Below are 16,126 nucleotides of genomic sequence, written 5' to 3' on the forward strand. Positions count from 1 at the left end.
TTGAAGACTGGGATTAAAATAAAAATTTATTGTTGGTTATGTAATTCATTTTTAGTGTGAAGCACATTTTCACATTAGACAAATAGAATTTTTCAGCAGGCAATATAGAGGATGCTTTGAAAAGGATTCACCCCAACTAAAGACTTTAAATTCATAATGAAAAGAATTTACAAATGCATATACTTTTGCACCATTGAGATGTATATCTCACTGCATTTATCGACAAGTCCTTGACAAGAAACCTGGTAACGTCTTTCTTAAAAGTGAATTCATTTTTCTAAAAAAAAAGTTCATAATCTCATTGAAATGAGACTAACGTGCACTTTGCCTTTTAAATTTCTTAATTTTAAAAATCCAATGTTAGTTATAGATGTACAAAAAGGTGACTGCTAGTTGTACATTATAAAATGTCATTTTTATAGGACCAAGATTTCATGGATCAGGGCTATGCAAAACTGAAGCACACACTACTCTTAAAGTAGTCCATGACAAAACATTGCTAGGTCACAAATGGCAAATGAAAACCAGTTTGTCTGACATGGATAAGTAGTCTATAAATTAAGACAAGTCACTTACTGCTAGAATTTCCATTTGCTAAGCAAGAAGGTGATCAGGTCACAAAAAATACAAAGGAAGAAAAAGACCAAGAATTAGTGTAAGAAATCATTTTACCTAGGGTCACAGATGTCCTAGGAAAACTGAAGAACATTTAATTACACCCCAAAGAAAAATTTATGATGCTATTTCCAGAATAAAACTTTTTAGATGTTTACTGTAACAGTCCAGGGTGTTTTTAATTCTTTGCCAAATAATAACCAAACTACATTTAAGCTATAGTTTATTTCTATGTAAAAGTCACAGAGAATAAAATTGAACTAATGTGATCTTGGGAAATTGGACTATTTTAAATGATTTATCTAGGTTTTTATAGCCTTTCAAAAAAAAGTTAAATGTAATAAACTTTACATTGATAAAGTAGAAAATTTCTGATTAGAAAATAATAAATGAATTACTGTTCTTCTCAGAAAAGAATTGGCTTATAATCTTACATAATAAATACCCATGAGAAGATTATCCCTGGTATTGCTCATTCTAGGCTTCCTACCCTTTACTGTCTAATTAGGTCCTATGTTGTCATAATTGGTGCTGAGCCAGAAGGTAAAATATCAAAAGTAGATGTATGTTTTAAATGGCATTCCAAATGTAATTTTGTAAACTTCGGAAATTCAACCCAACTAGGTCTGAATCAAATGAGATAATGTATGTAAAATACATAGTGAAACATCTAGTTTATCAACTATTTAAAACATATCACATTAAGATATCTACAGCAACTTGGACCTAGACTCATTAATGGAGAAGAATGATGGCTAATTAAAACAGCCATGGCCATAACGTAAATATTGCTTCAAAAGTCCCCTTGGAAGTCTGCTTTTCTAAAGTTTCCTCTGAAGGACTGCTCATCTAACATTTATTCCTATCAATTTAGAAGGGATTTTCTAAGCAAAGGTGAACTTTAGCTCCCTGCTGCTTACCATAAATTACATGGACAGTGAACATCAGTTGAGCACAATCCAATGTCAAATATATTAGCATATCTAAATTTCTGAGGTTTTACTTTATACTGCTTTCTATGGAAACTGAGTTTTAAATACTTTTTCTCAATAGAACTGACTCTACATGCATATATCCATAGCCTCTACTTTGGGATATAATGGAAAAGAAATCCCTGATAAAGTTTATGATCTCCACAATTGTAGGAAATAACATGAACGTAATTAATTCTATAGCTCTGAATTACCAGAAATTACACTAAATATGCTAACATGGTACATTTTAAATTATTGCTTTTCAAGTATATTAAAATTTGCATATATACTTATTTTTAAATATTTATTGATTGCTTATTATGCAAAGGACTATACTGGTACACAGGGACAGATAATGTGTAAAAAGGGTCCCCCACTCTCAAGTAGCTGAATATGAAAGGAGAGGTAAAATATAAATGAAAGTCTTAAATGTACAGAGTTTCCAGTTTTCACTGAGTAGAAAACCTATATTAACTGACGTAGACTCTTGGAGATGGAACTCGTTTTCTTCAAGGTAGAAGGGATATAAGAAATCACTTAGTCTAACACCTAATTTATATGGGGAAAGAAGGAGTTTATACTTGCTTAAGCCATGCAGTTAAATAGTGGCAAAGACAGAATTCAAACCAAGGGATCTAATTCTAGTCTAGGGTTAATTCCTTATCTTGCCTCATTTCTTTCTTTACACAGATGATTTGACAACTTCTTTGTAAAACAGTGCAGGATTTGGAGTCAGCCTGCCTAGGTTTAAAGATTTTATTTATTTTTTTTTCCCCCAAAGCCCCAGTGGATAGTTGTGTGTCGTAGCTGCACATCCTTCTAGTTGCTGTATGTGGGACTCGGCCTCAGGATGAACAGAGAAGTGGTGCCTCGATGCGCACCCGGGATCCGAACCCGGGCCACCAGCATCGCAGCGCGCGCACTTAACCACCAAGCCACAGGGCCGGCCCATCCTGCCTAGGTTTAAATCTTAATTCTAACTGATTTTAGATAAATTAGCTTCTCTGAGCCTCAGTTTCCTCATCTGCAAAATGGGTATAATTATACCATCTACTAGACAGAGTTGTAAGGACAGAGATAACAGATGTGAAATTCTCAGCACAGTGCCTGGCAAACAGTTAACATTTATTGAGTGTATACTATTATTTTCCCAACATTTCAGTTTTTTAAAAACTTTAAATTTTTATTATAATAGTACAGTAACTTTTACAGTGACTAGAAATCTATAGCAATCTGACATTGAAAAAGATTAGAATTCTGATGTCAAATGCAGAGACCATTTATTGATGAATACATCGTCTCCATATGAAGTTACATTCCTATTAGATTAATCAGGTCTATAATTTATCCTCAATCTCATGTATGTATTATATATGTGCACTTTTCTCCAATAAAATATATTTTCATTGAGTTTTATACTAGCAAAAAACATCATTTATCCAATCGGAATGTCACCTTTAGAAAGGCTAATATGAATGTACATAATGTTACTCTTACGTTTGCCTTCCTGACCAATTTATCTGCAGAATACGAATGCCGAACAAAAATTTTTTTAAAGAGGCAAATGCAACTAAAAGCCAACCTGGACTGTCCAGATAGCCATCAAGTTTATCTACTGAATGTTATTAAGCATCAGTCACAAGCTGATCGTTCATTTTTATTAAAGTGAATTTTTCATTACTAAGCCAATATTTCACTGAACGTTAACTTCTACAAAGATTGTTCTGATAACAAAAATGAAAACTGATATAAATATTCTTATTTCGAGGAATATCAAATAAGGACATTTGAGCATACACGTTATTTTACCTGATACAGAAATACAGCAACACTAAGAATAACAAACTTACTTGTGCATCTGTGTTTATCCTGTACATGTCTTCTTTGGCACCAAATGTCCTCTTACAATTGTCTAACCACTAAAGAAATAAGTAACAGTAAATTTTAAGACCGTAATTGTACAATGCACAATGAAATTGGGAATATAGCAGCCTGTGCATATAAAACAACAAACTTACAAGTGAACTTGAATTTCTAGGATTGGTTGTCGACATAGAATTTCATCCCCACTTGAACCTAATCATTTATATACAACAAACCACAGCAGATGATATGTCAGTATAACTAGATGTGCACGTTTGCGACAGTTGACTGATGGAAACACAAATGATCTTCTATTCCAGGGACTAGTGGTGTTAATAAAAATATTCTTCAGTAAAGAATTTTGCAGATTTTACTGGAAATCTTCACAACTTACACCTGACCTTTGTCTAATGTAAGATGGGGAAATGAAAGATGTGCTTCCCCTCTGGTCAATTTAATAAAGGCAACTTAGAGAGAATTAACCAGGTCCGTTTGCTTATCAGAAGTGTAATTCTCAGAAGACTGGTGTCAGTTTTAATTAGTGAAACAGAAACCAAAATCCATTTTAAATCTTATTTTTCTTTTTTCTTCCTTTTTGGACAGTAATGAATGACAAACATGTTATCTCCATGGAATATTGAATATAGAAGTCAAATGTGTTTTTTCCTTATCCAGGGGCTATTCCTAAAGTTGGATATTTATTTAAGGTACCTTTTCTTTGGTCATATAAAAATAAAATAATGCATTATGGTTTAGTGGGAAAAAACACTTGGAGTCATAGAGTGTCCAAGCTGAAGTGAAAGCTAAGAGCCTTCAAGTTAAGCTCCTAGGTTTTGACAGTTTGATATTATTAATATTATCAGTTCTTGTGACTTCCTAGTTCTTTTGTGTGTGTTTGATAGATTAAACAGAATAAAACTAATATATATAAGAAACCATTAGGACTTTTTTCATTAGGACTTGGAGAAAAACTACTAGCTACATCAAGTTTACGCTCTAAAAATATTTCAGTACTGAACATTTAAAATTCTCAATTGTACCTTAACATTCTACAAGCAAAGAATTAAAATCAGACATCTCAGTGATTTCAAAACAATCTCTCTGACCTCATGTCCCTTTTATCCCAGTCCCTGAGACTGTACAGGCCCTTAGGCTCTTTGCTTGACAGCATCTCTGAAGAAAAACATGTTAAGCCTTTCTAGTGAGACACAGCTGCTGGCAGCTATTGTCAAAAGCTCTCCTGCAGATTTCTTTGTATCGGCAAAATATAGTTGACATCTATCATGGAATTGGTACATTAGTCTTTAGTCACACAAAATGTTAAAATGTCTGTACACTTAATCATCATCATGAATCCAGTCCAATTTGTCTAAGTATACTAACACATTTGAAAAAATAATTTCAATTCATTTTTATATACTGTATGCCTAGTGATATGGCTTTTTAGGGGCAATATTTAGGGCAATTATTTCTGATTTTTATTCTGTTAAAAGATAAGCCCCAACCCTACAGTCCCATGGCTGCACACTGGCCTGAAAAGTATAGGTCCACACCTTTCCAGCCAGTGTATACAAGACACAGTAGACAGCTGGGGTACAGAATACCCTCCAGTTCACACCTAATCAGTCTTCCTGTCATGATGTTTTCTTTATTCCAGGCTCCAATGAAGGTTAAAATTTAACTGGAGAGGTTGGGCTTCTGGGCATGATGGAGGAGCCTGTGTAAGGCTAATCCTCTAAGGACAACTAGAGAAGCCGAACACCATCAGCCAGGATTTAGGGAGTTAGAGACAAGTACTGAAGGGAGCCCTACATTGATCCCAGTGTTTACTCTGGGGGATTTGCTTATTCATGTCCCTAGGCATAAGAAGCTGAAATGAAAGTGGTGGCCTACGGTTTCACTGGGCTGGAAAAATGGTTATCAAAGGTAGTGAGGTATGGAGGGCCAAGATCCTGGAGAAAAGGGAACTGCAGAGAAGGGGGCCTGTGTGCAGTTTCCTCTGGGGGTACTTCCTCTTCCATTTTTCATGTGCAGGAGAGGCTAAGAAACCAGGCAGCAGCATCTGGGAGGCTAAGAAAGTAAGTGAAGATTTCTGGTCTCATGGTGCTGGGGAGACAAAAATTGTTCAGTGCCTGCCAAGAGGGTGGGGTCCTGATAAATACCTCAGGCCTTCACTGGTGGTCCTTAGAAGACTCAAGGAATAATAAAAGAATGTATAACTAAAAAATATTAGAGGGGAAAAACTGAATAATAAAAATACTTGGTTGATAAAAAAGAAGACAAGAAAGGAGAAAAAAGTAACAACAGATGGGACAAGAAATAGTGAGATGATAGCTCAGGAAGGAATCAGAGTTCATTTTTATCTCCCATACAGATATTCAGTTGATTCAGTAGAATTTATTGAAAAGAACATTCTTTTCCCACTGCATTGCAAAAGCACCTTTGCTGTGAATTATATGATTCATTATATGATTCAATTATATGTCTGGGTCTGTTATGTTCCATTGGTCTAGTTGTCTATTCTTATGTCAGTAGTACAGTCTTCTGAGATTTTTAATAGGTCTTACTGGCTGTAAATCTAACTTTGTTGTGTAGACCTTGTTGTGGTTTTTTGTGGACAAGGTTTGGAAGATTTTTTTCTTAAAGGGCAGATAGTAAATATTTGAGGCATTGCAAACCATATATTCTCTGTTGCAAGTATTTAATTCTGTGTTATAGTGCAAAAATAGCCATAGGCAATACGTAAATAAATGGGATGGCTATGTTCCAAAAAACTATTTACAAAAACAGGCAGTGGGCCAGATATGACCTGAGGGCTGTAGTTTGCTGACCTGTGTTCACGAAAATTGTTTGCCCTATTATTAGCCATTTGTATTTCCATATAAATTGTGGAATCAGCCTGTCATTTTCCATTAATATACCACCTGAGATTTTGAATGAGATCGCATTAAATCTACAGATCATTTTGGGGAAAAATGACATCTTTACACTATTGAGTCTTCTGATTCATGAACATGGTATAGTCCTCCATTTACTTAGGTGGCCTTTAATTTCTCTCAGTAATGTTTGAAGTTTTCTGTGGGGAGGTTTAGCACATCTTTGACTAGATTTACCTGTAAGTATTTCATGTTTTCCTGTTGTAAATGTATCTATTGCTGTATAACCAAGCCCCCTAAAACTTAATGGTTTAAAACAACAAGACAAATCTCTGTGTTGACTGGGAGTTTATTCTGGTCTTGCCAAGGGTTACTCAGGCTACAGTCATCTGATGGCTTGACCGGGCTTGACTTATTCATGTGCCGGGGGACATGCTGGCTGTCAGTTGGGATGCCTCCATTCTCCTCCATATGGCCTCTCATCCTCCAGTAGGCTAGAGGTTAACTAGTTTTCCAGAGTTTATCCCAATTTACACTCTGACAGGCATGATGGCAAAAGCAGAAGGTGCAAAAGGCGTCTGAGGAGCTAGTCTCAGAAGATGCACAGCATCACTTCTGACTTTGATGAGTCAGAACAAGTCAGAAGGCCATCCCAGACTTAAGAGGTGGGAAAATAGAGCCTTGGTGAGAGGAACAGCAAAGTCATGTTGCAAACAGGTGTGGACACAGAGAGGCATGATTCATTGGGGGCATTATTGTAGCAATCTATCACAGCTTCTAAGTGCTAAGAGGTCCTCTTTTCTATCTCCACTGCTCAGCTGCCAGGTTAACACTACTACTTTTTTCACAGGGTAAAAAGAGACTGACCTGCTCAGCTGCTTCTCTTTTGGCATTGTATGTATCCAGGTGTTCTTGCAACTCCAAAACACTGAACTTGAGTGTTTCTAGCAAACCACATGACATCAGCTGTCAATTCAGAAACACATTGATCTGGGTTAGCATTTCTGATCATAATCATGCACTAACAACTTTTGGATCATGGAATTTCTGTTAGTTGGTTTTCAGCCCAACTTGGTGCCAGTGTCTCTGTACTCTGTCCCGTACTAACGGCGAACCTTTCACTGACACAGAGTAGGAGTGCAGTGGGATTTCAGGGAAGTCAGCAAGGGCAAGCACATCTTCAGATGCTTTCAAAAACTGGCTCAGGCAAGAAATGGCAGGTCAGACCACTATATGGTCTTAAAGGTAACATCCTTGAAGCTTTTTAAACCTTAATTCCTTAACTATCTATGGGTGTGCTTAGAAACAAGTCAGGGGAAGACCAGGGAGCTCTGGCTTCTTCATGGGAAGAGGTCTAGCCCTCTCCTACCCACTTTTATTCAAGAATCGGGAAAAGTTCACATCTCTAGAGAATGACTCTTTGTCTTCTTCATTTAGGAGTGTGGAGAGGGTGAGGACAAGGAGGGGTCAGAATCACAAATAGTCACAAGTCACTACATATAATATACTGGAATTGTATTTTGCTAGATATTTATAATCAAGTTGAAAATATGAACCTTTACACTTTAAAATTCTGAATTAATTTTTAAAAAGACCATTTACTTTGGCAATGATTTTTCGTATTTGACACCAAAAAAAAAGGCAAACTAATGCTTCTGCACAGCAAAGGAAACCATCAGCAAAAATGAAAAGGTAACCTACTGAATGGGAGAAAATGTTTGCAAATCATATATCTGGTAAGGGATTAATATCCAAAATATATACAGAACTCATACAACTCAATAGCAAAAAAACCCAAACAATCTGATTAAAAAATGGGCAGAGGATCTGAATCGACATTTTTCCAAAGAAGACATATAGATGGCCAACAGGTACATGAAAAGATGCTCATCATCCCTAAACATGAGGAAAATGCAAGTGAAAACAACGAGACATCACCTCACACATGTTAGAATGCCTATCATCAAAAAGACAAGAAATAAGTGTGGGTGAGGATGTGGAGAAAAGAGAACTCTTGTGAACTGTTGGTGGGAATGTAAATTGGTGCAGCCATTATGGAAAACAGCATGGAGTTTCCTCAAATTAAAAATAGAGCTACCATATGATCCAGCAATTGTACTTCTGGGTATTTATCCAAAGAAAACAAAAACACTAACTTGAAAAGATATATGCACCCCCATATTTACTGCATCATTATTTACAATAGTCAAGATACAGAAGCAACCTAAGTGTCCACTGATGTATGGAATGATAAAGAAAATGTGGTATATATCTACAATGGAATATTATTCAGCCATTTAAAAAAAAAAAAAGGAAATCTTGCCATTTTCGACAATATGTATGGACCTAGAGGGTATTATGCGAAGTGAAATAAGTCAGACAGAGGAAGACAAATACTGTATGATCTCACTTATATGTGGAATCTAAAAAAACACAAACAACAAAAGCTCATAGATACAGAGAACAGATTGGTGTTTGCCAGAGGCAGAGGTTGTGGGGTGGGTGAAATGGGTAAAAGGAGTCAAAAGATACAAACTTTCAGTTATAAAATAAATAAGTCATGGGAGATAATGTACAGCATGGTGACTACAGTTAATAATACTGTATTGCATATTTGAAAATTGCTAAAAAAATAAATCTTAAAAGTTATCACAAGAAAAAAATTCTGTATGTATGGTGATGGATGTTAACTAGACTTACTGTGGTGATCATTTCGCAGTATATACAAATATTGAATCATTATGTTGTACACCTGAAACTAATATATTGTTGTATTGTCAATTATACTTCAATAAAAAAATATATAGGGGCCAGCACCGTGGCTTAGCAGTTAAGTGCGTGCGCTCCGCTGCTGGTGGCCTGGGTTCTGATCCCGGGCGCGCACCGACACACTGCTTGTCAGGCCACGCTGTGGTGGTGTCCCATATAAAGTGGAGGAAGATCGGCATGGATGTTAGCTCAGGGCTGATCTTCCTCTCTCTCACACACACACACACACACACACACACACACACACACACACAAAATATATGTATATAAATAAAAAATAAAATGACCATTTACTAAATGATGCCATTCAAATTTAGTCTTTACAAAAAGTCCTCTTGTAAAAACTTACTGTTTCAGCATCCATAAAGACTGTTGGGCATTCTGAACACATTATCATCACTTCCAATGAACTTTTAAATTTGGTACCAATGCGTTGCAGACTCTCTCCAAGAAAGCTGACTGCCTCATTAGTTATGTCTCCAAATTTTCTTTGAATTGTCTACGGAGAAAAGCATAAGAAAAAGTTTAGTATTTCATAAGAAGGCCTTTTTTCATCTTTAAGTAAAGAATCAATTTATAATTAAGGCAAATTTTATTTTAAAATTATTATTGTAGTGATACATAATGTAACAGTGATATATAATTATAGTGATAATAACTGATCTGTAAATCCATGTTTTTAGGCACTTGTTTAGGAAACGGTTTAATTTCTAAAAACGATCAAAGATTTACAAAATATTACTGAAATAATTACAAAAGTATTACTGAAAAAGAAACCAATGTTAAATGCCATCCATCTCCCCATTCCTGAGATTTTTCATTAGGAGAGACAGAAGCAATACATGCTACACATCCTTAGAAATAAAGCCCTCACATGTCTGAGGAATTAGCTCTTCTACAGTTAAGTTCTACCTGAGAGAAACTTTCAGTAAATGTAGTTTACTATCCTTGGCTCAGGGCTGCCATCTGACCTTAATGTCATAAAAATACATGAAGTGTAATATCTTCTTAGAACTCAAGAATATTCATTCACATAAAACAATCAGATAGTGCCTGACCCACTCAGTGAATTAGACTGTATTATCAGTAGTATAATAATTATACAAATAGTTAATGTGTACATACATGTATATGTGTGGCACTGTTAGGTGTTAATTACAAAAAAAAAAAAAAAGCATAAGCCACAATCCCAGCCATCAAGAAACTTACAATATCACTGGAAAGAAAAAACTATACATAGAAAACTAAGTAGCAATGTAGACCCCACAGAATTAAATAAATAAATGCTCCACTTATTGAGCACCAAAGAACCTCCGGGAGGCAGACTGGAGGTTGGAGCGGCTGGGAAAGCTTCAGAGAGAATATGTACTTAGCTGGGTCTTCCAAGATGGGCGAAATTTGCTTAGGTAGGGACGGGAGGCAGTAGGTAGTTCAGAGGATAATGACTGAAATGGTGGCATTTCTCTGTGCCTTAGTTTCCCTGGCTATAGAATGCTAAAAATATCTCTACATTCCATAGGTCTGTTGTAAGAATTAACTACTCAATGTAAAGCATTTAGCATAGTGCCTAGCATGTAGTGAGTACTCAGTAAATGTTAGCTCATATTATTATTATTTTTAGAGTTGGAAGCAACCTGAGCTAAAATTTTTAAGGTCTCCACACAGTAATGAAAGTGCCAATGAATTTAACACTTTAAACTGTTTTACGATATTGACTGTAAGCTCCTTGAAGGCAGGGACTATGCTTTATATTTCTTTGGTATCCCTGATGGTGCCTAGCATAGTGCAGAAAATTTATCAGATGTTGTTTTGAAATTTTATTCTAATTACCTTAGGGGAGATATCTGTACTAGTCATTGTATGAGGTACTAGCAGTACCACAATGTCAAAATGTAAATTTAAATAATATCGTTATCTTAGGAAAAAAAAATTTTTTTTTAAAGAAAATCAGTGGGAATATTAAAATTTGAGATAGCGATTTTAGACCAAAAAAACTCCATAACTTTATCAGGTGACTACTATATGAATTTAGAAACCTTAAACCTCACTGACCTGAAACAGTCTAGAAAACACATGGAAAGTAAACACTGCACAGGATCCATCGGTGTCAGATAGCATCTGACTGACGTGGCAGCGCCAGGCTTCTTCTTCATCATCATATGCTACTGGCTGAAAAGCGGCTATTATGGCAGAAAGAAATGGTGACGGTAGAGGTGATGTCTGTACTTCTGGAAAACCATCTTGCTCTTCTTCATCTTGACTGTTAACAAAAATATCACAGTAATCATAATACTATCTTAAAAGAATAGACTCAATTACTTAAAATAGTTTAAGTCATCCATGGATTATTTTTATTGATATGTACACATTGATTTAGAAAATGTACAACAACCTAAACTTTGTAAGGTTTCTATTTAGCATCTTTGGTATTAGAAATCTAATTTCATGAGAATACCTCGAAACAACCCAAGTCCTATAATATGCCAGCACTATGGAATAATTTCAGTAACTTCTGTGAATAATTCAGATTAGAAGGCTTTCATTTTAAATGGTCAGTTTTGGAGGTTTTTATCTGAACAGGCCCAAACTGATGATTATCATATGGTCATGTACTTTTGTGTCAAGGGCTGTGTTAGGTGCTCTCTATGGATTGTTTAGTTCAATCTTCACAGCAACTCTATGAGGGTTAGGTACTATTATTATCTCTATTTTCCTGATGAGGAAAAAAAGTTCAGTGAAGTTAAATAATGTGCCAAGGTTATTGGGTAGGAAACGACAGAAGCAGAATTTGAACCCAGGACTATGGGTCCAGACCCAATGTTAAAAGCCATGACCCAGACTGCCAGCTCAGCTAGTTAATGAGTGCATACTGTGTGCCTCGCAGCATGGCAGGAACAGACTTGACTCAAAAGAACATAAGACCTAGCCGTTTTCTTTGAGGAATTTATAATCCCAACAGTCAGATAATACAAACAAAAATGGAACAATGAAAAAAGATGAAGATGTATTTGGGTTGAACATTCTATGAATAAGTGTGTAACTCTGAGTCTTAAAGATGAGGGTGTGTTTGAGTCAGACACTCCATAAAGGTGTTACTCAAGGTCTTAAAATTGCATGTTTCACATTACAAGGTAGCTCAGTAAGGCTTTACAGAAATTACGGAGCCATTCATATGGAAGAGAGGGATCTGAGTAAAGACTGGGGGAAAAGATCAAAATAACACAGGCATTTGAAGTGAAAACTTAAATTATACCTCAAAAAGGTTAATTTTTAAAATGTCATTGTGGTGTTTGATTTGAACAAAGTGTATCCTGTGAGCTTGGGTAGATATACCTCTGTGTTTAGTAGCAATGCTCTACCTATTTCAGCTTCAGTACTTGGCCAAAGTCAACTATTTGGCTTCACCCTTTTAGAAAGCTAAATAGCTGAAAACCTACCCGCCCCCCCCATCATTTCTGACATCCCTGAACTTGAGTATGATCAATGAGTGAGTGAGTGATTGCATAGGCTACTGTCACATCCAAATCAATAATATGAACAAGGTGTGTCACCAAGATATGTTGTTAATATCTGAATGTACACTTTCAGATATGGGTAAGCATTCTAGACATACTGAGAGTGAAAAACTTCCGTATGTGTTGTATATGGTAAAACTTGGGCCGGCCCTGTGGCTTAGCGGTTAAGTGTGCGCGCTCTGCTGCTGGCGGCCCGGGGTTCGGATCCTGGGTGCGCACCGACGCACCACTTCTCCGGCCATGCTGAGGCCGCGTCCCACATAAGCAACTAGAAGGATGTGCAACTATGACATACAACTATCTGCTGGGGCTTTGGGGGAAAAAGGAGGAGGATTGGCAATAGATGTTAGCTCAGAGCCGGTCTTCCTCAGCAAAAAGAGGAGGATTAGCATGGATGTTAGCTCAGGGCTGATCTTCCTCACACACGCACACAAAAAAAACAAAAAAAACTCTATTACCACCTGAAGTATAAACGAATAATTTTTATTGTAAGAGTAAAACTCTGAAATATTTGATCACTAAATATGTTTTTGTATGAAAATAATTATCAAGGAGCTTCAAATTGTTCAATAGGGAAATAGATACACTGAGAGAGAGTTCATTAAGTTAGATACTTTTATAAAGAACATTATTTTGAGTCACAAATATTTATAAAATTTAAATAATAATATAAGCAAAATAGTAGATATTAGATTATATCATAATTCTAATCATTATAGAATTGTTTGGTATACAACTTTCATAGCAGCCACCAAAATTTCCTTTAAGAACTGTACATCATAATTGGTTATTCAGTTTAGTTAGCTCATGAGTAAAGAACAAGTCCTCTTTGAGAATTCTTCATACTTTGTGATAATAAATTTTGAATGTATAGAGCATAAACATTTAAAACAGTAGTGAGAAATTATCTGACAGCCCATTAAATAAGTCAAACTTTAAAAATCTGACCACTGATAATGAAATTGTAAAATAATTTTGGGATATAGTTCAGATTTATTCTGGCATCACAGAAGTTCATCCCATGATTTTCATACTTGGATCTGGCCATGGCCCAATATCAATTTTAACACCTGGCCATTTTGCATTTTGCCGAGATAGGTGTTTGGTGTGCTTCTAAATGTAGAACACCATTCACTATTGCTTTGAGAATGGTCTACTTGTTTTTCTATAAGTGAATGCCATTAACAGAGAATGAGCCCATCACAGTAAGTCATTGTATCTTTAAAAGTGAAGATAGTATGATTTTGGACGAAAACATACACAGAAATGAAAGTAAGTAAACTGGAATAGAGGGTCATATTTGCGAGGGGATAGGATAGAAAACATCACCTCATTATAGTGTTTGTGATGCTGTATTCTCTCACCTAGACAGTCCAGAGAAATCAGCTTCCTCTTCTTCACATCTTTCATCGAGTTCTTTCAAAGCCAACGTAACATCTTCTTCACAGATTGACTCAGGGTAGCTTTCAGGAGCTAGAGGCTCTGGCATTTCAGTTTCCTCTAAATCAAGAATTCCTTGACACACAAGAGAATCTTGCTGTTCTTGAATTAAATATGACCTTTCATCTTCAAAGGCCGTAATACCCTCTTCCTCCTTTAATACTGAACTTGTATCCTGTAAAACAATCATATTTTTTGTGGACTTTAAAAACACTTAAAAAAAGAATTTTATCAACACAGAATAAATGATTATTGACATCAATCTACATCTATTTTATTAAGTAGTCTTCATTTACACAGTTTAATTTTTGGAGTTTTTGGACTCAGATTATATAAAGTTGTTTTTTAAAAATAGTTCCAGGTTTAAAAAATTTTGAAATTAAAATGTATCACCTATTGCCACATAGAAACATCAAGGAGATCTTTTTTCTCTTAATAGAATTTAGGTGTTTCCTTAGAAATATATCCTTTGGTAAAATATTTTCTCTCATACATATTCTGATTCTACATTAGTAGAACTTTATATTATTACTATAAATTCTCTCTTATTTGAAATGCCATTTCTTTCATTATACCAGAATATTATATCCAGTAAGTTCTGGATGTAAGAGGCGATAATTCAAAATGGTTAACCCACTGGTCCTGTGGGGCTGTCCATGAATCAGGAACAGGTCCTGATCAATCAGGAGGAGGCTGAACTGAAACAAAGGCAGCCTTACTGCTATAAATGAGCTGAATACCTGTGATGTAAGAGTTGCTTCCAGGTAATAAGACCACAATAACTCATTTCAGGTTTGAGTACTAAGAATGCTTCATCACTGAGTTAGAATTCAAGTTCATTTATCAAAAAGAAGGACTGCATAATCCTAACCCTTAGCAAATGATAATGAAGATATGTATTATAGAGTATACTCATGGTTTTACCTTCCTATCCATTGTAACATTACTGAAATAAGATTGCTACATGCCTGGCAGGGAGTAGAAGCCCAACAGATACTGGTTAAATAAATGAACTACCACTGTTAAAGAAGAAAAATACTCCTAAGGGGTATATCATGACAGTATCAATACTAGTTTTAATTTGCATAGATAGTAATTAATCAGTTTGAAAATAAGCACTCATGGGTCTCATAGTTTTAAGAATAAAGATCAGCTTCTTTCAGTACTTAGCCTAAGTTACTACTTAGTTATACAGTAGTTTCTTATCTCTTTTTCATGGGTAAAAATCGAGTTTTCTTTCCAAAACATGAAAAGTAAGTGAAAGAGCCCCTGGCCTTAGACCAGCCTGGGCCTTGGTTTTTCCATCTGTAAAATTCATCTACAGTCATGTACCATATAAAGACATTTTGGTCAACAACAGACCACATATACCACGGTGGTCCCATAAGATTAGTACCATACAGCCTAGGCGTGTACCATCTAGGTTTGTGTAAGTACACCCTGTGATGTTCACACAACAATGAAATCGCCTAACAACACATTTCTCAGAACGTATCCCTGTTGCTAAGTGACGCATGACTGTATAACATAAAATAAAATGATGGATTTTGATCAGATTCTGGGCTGGGTGCTCTGAGATAAATTACTAACTAACTAAAATTAGTTTATAATCTAATAATGGGATTAAGCTAATATGCAAATGACAATAATATATAGTAGAGTATGGTATGTGTAAGGTAACTATCAGAAGTGATATACAAAGAACTACTGGTACTCAAAGAAGGGAAAGATCACACATCTAGTTGAGGCAATTGAGACTACTCTCTTTGGAGGAAACAACATATGATGGGCTTTGACAAAAATAGGGTAGCGATAGTGTTATGGACTGAATGTTTTTGTCCCCTCAAAATTCATATGTTGAAACTCGAACCCCCAATGTGATGGTATTTGGAGGTGGGGCCTTTGAGAGGTGGTTAGGTCAGGAGGGTAGAGCCTCATGAATGGGATTAGTGCCCTTATGAGAAGAGGCCAGAGAGCTATCAAGCTCTTTTTCTACCATGTGAGGACACAGCAAGAAGACAGCCATGTGCTACCAGGAAGAAGGCCTTCACCAGACAATGAATTGGCTGGCACC

At 35.9% G+C, this 16,126-nt stretch overlaps 1 protein-coding gene across 10 annotated transcripts in view; it reads right to left on the reverse strand.

Annotated features, from left to right (window-relative positions):
• FRYL (FRY like transcription coactivator) overlaps positions 1-16,126 on the reverse strand; it is a 248,264-nt gene that overhangs the window by 3,827 nt on the left and 228,311 nt on the right. For 8 of the 10 annotated variants that reach the window (XM_087434284.1, XM_087434283.1, XM_087434278.1 and 5 more), the window contains 6 exons: positions 13,977-14,227; positions 11,150-11,357; positions 9,447-9,596; positions 7,196-7,294; positions 3,440-3,508; positions 577-594 (listed from right to left, as the gene is read on the reverse strand). In XM_087434284.1, the coding sequence (XP_087290410.1) occupies positions 577-594; positions 3,440-3,508; positions 7,196-7,294; positions 9,447-9,596; positions 11,150-11,357; positions 13,977-14,227 (795 nt within the window). The remainder of the gene's footprint in view (positions 1-576; positions 595-3,439; positions 3,509-7,195; positions 7,295-9,446; positions 9,597-11,149; positions 11,358-13,976; positions 14,228-16,126) is intronic. The other 2 variants (XM_087434282.1, XM_087434280.1) reach the window with 1 other exon arrangement.

Source organism: Ceratotherium simum, chromosome 8 (assembly GCF_057802395.1).
Source record: "Ceratotherium simum simum isolate JZ-2026a chromosome 8, ASM5780239v1, whole genome shotgun sequence".
In the NCBI taxonomy this organism is placed as follows: domain Eukaryota; kingdom Metazoa; phylum Chordata; class Mammalia; order Perissodactyla; family Rhinocerotidae; genus Ceratotherium; species Ceratotherium simum.